Here is a 6,444-nt window from a genome sequence, read left to right on the forward strand (position 1 = left end):
ATTGCATTTCCCTTTTTTTTTTTACTGAAAAGACATAATCTCACTAAATTTACTCTAGAATATGAAAATACAATTGCAGATAAGATCATGTAAGTTGAAACTGAAAAACAAAAACGTCCAGATACTTTAAAGCTCGACATGTGGCCGAAGTAATTGGAATTTCTCAGATGGATTCGTTCATAGAGATCTGGAAGGTAGAGGGGGTGATAGCTGGTTGCGCTACTTCGTATCACGACGACAATATTTACTTATTTGTGTTTTTATGAGTGTTGGGTTTAGCTCTCTCTCTCTCTCTCATTTTTGTTTTCAAGAACGTGGCCTCTTTCACTGTTTTTGAGTCTTCTGCAAAATCAATCATTTGACTTCAGTTTAACGCATGAATTTTTGCTAGAACAATTTGACCATAAAGTTATTTTCCAATTTTACTGCAACATTATTTTTTGGAGGACAATTTATTTGAAATACATTTTTTGTGGAGGACAGTTTAATTGAAATACCATTTTTGTGGATTCTCATTGAATCCCAGCATACATTTCCGTGGGACACATATTTAATTGCAACATACTTTTTGAGGGGTACAATTTAATTCAACTTACTTTTCATCGGGTCGAGTTTCATTGCGGTATACTTTTTTGTAGAATACAATTTCACTGCAGCATACTTTTTGTGAGGTACAGGTTAACCACCACACACTTTCTGTGGGGTACAATTTATTTGCAACATTTCATGGTGTACTATTTAATCACAACATGCTTATCCTGGTGTACAATTTAATTGCAACATACTTTCAGAAGTGTACAATTTAATTGTAATATTTTCCAAGTGGGGTACAATTTAATCGCGACACACTTTCTGTGGGGTATGATTTATTTGCAACATACTTTCCATGGGGGTACAATTTAATCACAACATATTTATTTATCCTGGTGTACAATTTAACTGCAACATACCTTCAGTGGTGTACAAGTTAATTGCAACTTCTTTCAGTGATGTACAATTTAATCGCAACATATTCCAAGTGGGGTACAATTTAATCGCAACATATTCCAAGTGGGGTACAATTTAATTGCAACATATTCCAAGTGGGATACAATTTATTTGCAACATATTCCAAGTGGGATACAATTTATTTGCAACCCGCTTTTCACGGGGCACAATTTAATCACAACATATTTTTCATGGGGTACAGTTTAGTCACAACCTACTTATCCTGGTGTACAATTTAATCACAACATTCTTTCAGTGGGTTATAACGTCACGAGTCACTTTTCTACACCGTACAGTCTAGGCGCAAAGTCTTGCCTCGAGTCCCTCACCTAACCTACCAAAGTGTCCGTCCTGCCTTCTGACCCTTACTTGGGACGAATTGACATCTTCAGTTTCTTCAGTACGACAGGACCTGCTACGCCAGTATTCCAGTAATAGCATAGGACGTCAGCGTTGTTCGTGGGGCCTATGAAGGAACAGGCGTTGTACCAAAATCCTCCCCCATTGTTGTAGAACTTGGCACAGCTTCCGCCGCCTGTGATCAGAATGAATTATTATCATTGTTATTCAGAAGAGGAACCTTATGCATATGGAAGAAGCATATAGAGGCCAATGACTTGAAATTCAAGTTTTTAATTATTATTATTATTATTTTTTATTTTTTTTTTGCTCTATCACAGTCCTCCAATTCGACTGGGTGGTATTTATAGTGTGAGGTTCCGGGTTGCATCCTGCCTCCTTAGGAGTCCATCACTTTTCTTACTATGTGCGCCGTTTCTAGGATCACACTCTTCTGCATGAGTCCTGGAGCTACTTCATCCTCTAGTTTTTCTAGATTCCTTTTTCAAGGATCTTGGGATCGTGCCTAGTGCTCCTATGATTATGGGTACGATTTCCACTGGCATATCCCATATCCTTCTTATTTGTATTTTCAGATCTTGATACTTATCCATTATCTATTATTATTATTATTATTATTATTATTATTATTATTATTATTATTATTATTATTATTATTATTATTATTCAGAAGGTGAAACCTATTCATATGGAACAAGCCCACAAGGGCCATTAACTTGAAATTCAAGCTTCCAAAGAATGTTATGATGTTCATTAGGAATTAGTAAGAGGAGTTAAAGCGAAAAACAGAAAAAAGAGATGGAACATATTAAAAAGTTAAAAAAAAAAATGATAAATTAACAGATAGATAAAAAATGAATTAAAATGCAAGTAGAATAGTATTAGTGTAGAAATAATAATAATAATTATTATTGTTATTAATCTGGAATAGGAAAGTTGAGAGAAAATGAGATATGTCAGACTGAATGTAGATAATCGACGGAAAATAATTAATGCATAATTTAGTTGTTTACATCAAAAATAGACAAATATGAAAGCTTAGACCTGAAATTAAGAAAAATTGGAAAACTTCGGCGCAATCGAGTTTTCAATACAGCATATAGTCAAGGCCACCGAAAATAGATCTATATTTCGGTGGACTTACTCCCACCCTTATCACTACTTGTTAAGGGTGGGAGTCAGTCCACCGAAATAGAGTCCTTTGCTTTAAGCCAGAACGTTGTAATGGGCCTTTTGTACTTGAGACGTATTCTGTTTTAACAGGAGAGTATATATATATATATATATATATATATATATATATATATATATAATTCAATTATATACTTACATATAATTACATAAATATATAGAAATATATATATATATATATATATATATATATATATATATATATATATATATAAAATCTTAAATTGGGTTCTATTAAAATAGCTGAATAAGGAATCGTCAACAATTTTAACTGAACCCAATTTAAAACGTTTTTAGGATTATCCGTGCTGGACACACCCTTTGTTTATATATATATATATATATATATATATATATATATATATATATATATATATATATACTACATACATACATACATATATACACCTATCTCTGCTGACTTACCAAAATTATCATTGTCCTCATCCAAAGTGGAAAACTCCATCCCGTTGAGATTGGCCAAAGCCGGGGTGGGTGTCAAGAGATTGCCCATCGTGCTCGAGGGGTCATACCCTGATATGGTGACCTGGTAGCTGGGGGCGGGGGGGTGGGGAGAAAAATGAGGTCACAGTTAGTTAGGTACTGAGGCCAAATAATTCTAGAGTGGTTATATATATATATATATATATATATATATATAATATATATATATATATATATATATATATAAATATATATATATATATATATATATATATATATATATATATATATATGTATTGACATGGGAAGGTAAGTTGGTTTGGGAATGAAGTGGGAGAGGTATTATTATTTACAGGGAGAGAGAAAGGAGAGAGAGAGAGAGAGGAGAGAGAGAGAGAAGAGAGAGACGAGAGAGAGAGAGAGAGAGAGAGAGAGAGAGGAGAGAGCGAAGAGAGAGAGAAAGAGAGAGAGGAGTGATAGAGAGAGAAGAGAGAAGAGGAGAGAGAGAGAGCGAGAGAGAGAGAGAGAGGGAGAGATTAGGGAGAGAGAGAGAGAGAGAGGGAAGTTAGTCTTCCACAAGAGGTGGGGGAATGAGAGAAAGAAGACAACAATAAAAAAATGGAAACAATACTTAACATTACATATGAGAAATAATACTTTTTAACACTTTAGAAAAGAGAAACATTAACATAAAATAGAGAAGCAGTACTTTTTGATAGAAGAAATGAGAAACAATACTTATTAACATTCAAAAAAGAGGAACATTTACATTACAAAAAAGAGAAATAATACTATTAACATTAAAAATGAGAATAAATACTTAGTAACATTAAAAAAAAAGAGGCATTACCATTAAAAAAGAGAAACAACTTTTGTCATATTTAAAAAAGAAAAGCAAGACTTATTAACGTATAAAAATACAAACAATGCGAGAAACAACATTTGTCAGCACTAAAAAAAACGGAAGCATCTTTCTGTTTACCGTAAAAAGAAGAGACAAACACCATTTGTCAACGTTCAGAAAAGAGAATCGACACTTATTAGCGTAAACAAAGAGAAAAACTTTACTTGTTCTCCTCGCTGTCAACTTTGAAGTTGCCGTAGACCGCCCATTTTGTAACGCCGCCCACGTCGGTCCCTTCGATTCGCAGTTCGTGGGGTTTGTCGTTCGTGAGGTTGTACAGGATTTCGTTACCTGTGAGAAGACGCGAATTAAAGTGTCTTTTCGCATTCAGTTGTTTCAGCAAGCAGAAATTATATTGGTCTATATATGTCTTTGCAAGATAGTTCCTCGTTGGACGAGTGGTTTACGTGCTCGCCAACCAATTCAGTAGCCCTGAGTTTGGTTCACTGCTCTGCCAACGTGGAATCAGAGGAATTTGTTTCTGGTGATTAGAAATTAATTTCTCAATATAATGTGGTTCGGATCCGACAATAAGCTGTAGGTCCCATTGCTAGGTAACCAGTTGCTTCTTAGCCACATAAAAATATCTAATCCTTCGGGCCAGCCCTAGGAGAGCTGTTAATCAGCTCAGTAGTCTGGTTAAACTAAGATATACTTAATTTTTTTCCTAAAAAGATAGCAGGACCTGGGTTCGAACCTCAGCCAGGCATGGGTGATAGTGCACTTGTTGAAATCCCACTGGGCATCATACCTTTGTTGACCAAATAGTGAAATATGCAACTAGGAGTTAGTCAAGTATAGTGGGTCACTGCCAGAGGAAGGGAGAGTAAAATAGTAGGAAGCAGGCGTAAGGCGAGCAACCCCATCCGCGAAAGATCCTCCGCAAACTTACCGAGCCAGTACTCCTGGTCACAGGCTCCGAAACCTTCCTTGTACTCGTCCCAAGTCCTGTTGAAATGCTCCTGGTCGGAGTGGTCGGCGTCGCGAGACAGGAACACTGTCCACTTTCCACCACCAGAAGTCATGTCACAGTACGTGAGTACCTGGTTGCACGTCCTGTAACAACATATATATATAGATATAATAAAAGTAGTCCATAACAACTCCAAAATATAGAAAGAAAGTCTCTGAAATATAGTACTTTCTTTCTATATTTTGGCGTTTTTATGGGCTCCTTTTATTAGATGGAATTCTGTTGTAACAGAAACATTTAACATTCCCAGTCATATATATATATATATATATATTATCGTATATATATATATAATATATATATATATATATATAGATTATATATATACATATATATATACACATATAATATAACACCATATATATAGTATATGTATATATAATATACATATATATCCACATATATATATATACATATAACGATATATATCATATACATATATATATATATGTATATATATACATATATATATATAATATATATATATATATATATATATAATATTATCATATATAATTATATATATATATATATATATACACACATATATATATAATATGGTATATATACATACCTTATATATATATATATATATATATATATATATATAGTATAAATATATTATACAAGGCCAATCAAAACAGTTAACACAAAACCCTATATCCTGTTTGACACTTTTGTAACCTTAGTCACTAATTTTATTACTATTTTGCTTTGTGCCAACGATACCTAATTGTCTACATGAAATGACAAGCATTTGTATTTCGGTTAAGGCATATATCTCAGGATCAACTTGTAGCCTAATAATAACAATAATAATAATAATAATAATAATAATAATAATAATAATAATAATAATAATAATAATAATAATAATATAATAATAATAATAATATCTTACGTAATTCGGACAGATGGTATATATGCCACTGAAGACCACACCAGCATCGTAAAGTTCTTGGCACGATTTGTGTCCGGTACAACCTGAATTCGAGCAAGAAGAAAAGTGAATTTAGCGTTACTGTACGACAATTTATGTTTGCTGGTTCCAGATACTTTAAAAATACTCATTTTCTAGGGGTTTTGTAAGTTACCGAGAAATGTAAACACTTTGATTGATGTTGTAATAGGAAAAACAATAATTTTTAAGTTACTGGTTGATACAAAATGAGGTTTTGCCGTAATGCATAAGTGTTGCTAAAGATTTCTTAACATCTAGGGAAAGAAATACCTCTAGAATATATCTCAAATGTCATATATATATATATATATATATATATATATATATATATATATATATATATATATATTTCCTATATTATAGCTAAAAAAGTTAAATATTTCCCCATAAAGTAATGGAGACTTTATGTATGCTAAAAAAATTCATGAAAAAAAACAATAATACATATTTAGAACAATATTATTTATACATACCATCTTCTATTTTGACTGAGTACATTTATACATAGAGACCCTTATACAGACCCTAGAGAACACCCCAAATATATATAGATATGAAGGTCAATAAATAAGTAATGATTCATATTTAAGAAAAGATAATGTACACGTGCCAGCTATTCTATGA

At 32.6% G+C, this 6,444-nt stretch overlaps 2 protein-coding genes across 2 annotated transcripts in view; both read right to left on the reverse strand.

Annotated features, from left to right (window-relative positions):
• Positions 1-722: 722 nt before the first annotated feature.
• LOC135208951 (fibrinogen-like protein 1) lies at positions 723-4,936 on the reverse strand. The gene is made up of 4 exons (XM_064241506.1): positions 4,779-4,936; positions 4,051-4,177; positions 2,965-3,092; positions 723-1,522 (listed from the first exon to the last, which is right to left on the reverse strand). Exons 1-4 carry the CDS (start codon positions 4,909-4,911, stop codon positions 1,353-1,355), a joined length of 558 nt encoding a protein of 185 aa, XP_064097576.1. The 5' UTR covers positions 4,912-4,936; the 3' UTR covers positions 723-1,352.
• Positions 4,937-5,765: 829 nt separating this feature from the next.
• LOC135208952 (uncharacterized) overlaps positions 5,766-6,444 on the reverse strand; it is a 3,467-nt gene continuing 2,788 nt past the window's right edge. Inside the window, exon 5 of the mRNA XM_064241507.1 lies at positions 5,766-5,843. The gene's annotated coding sequence lies outside the window, so the exon portion shown is untranslated. The remainder of the gene's footprint in view (positions 5,844-6,444) is intronic.

The sequence above is a fragment of the Macrobrachium nipponense genome, chromosome 37 (assembly GCF_015104395.2).
Source record: "Macrobrachium nipponense isolate FS-2020 chromosome 37, ASM1510439v2, whole genome shotgun sequence".
NCBI lineage: Eukaryota > Metazoa > Arthropoda > Malacostraca > Decapoda > Palaemonidae > Macrobrachium > Macrobrachium nipponense.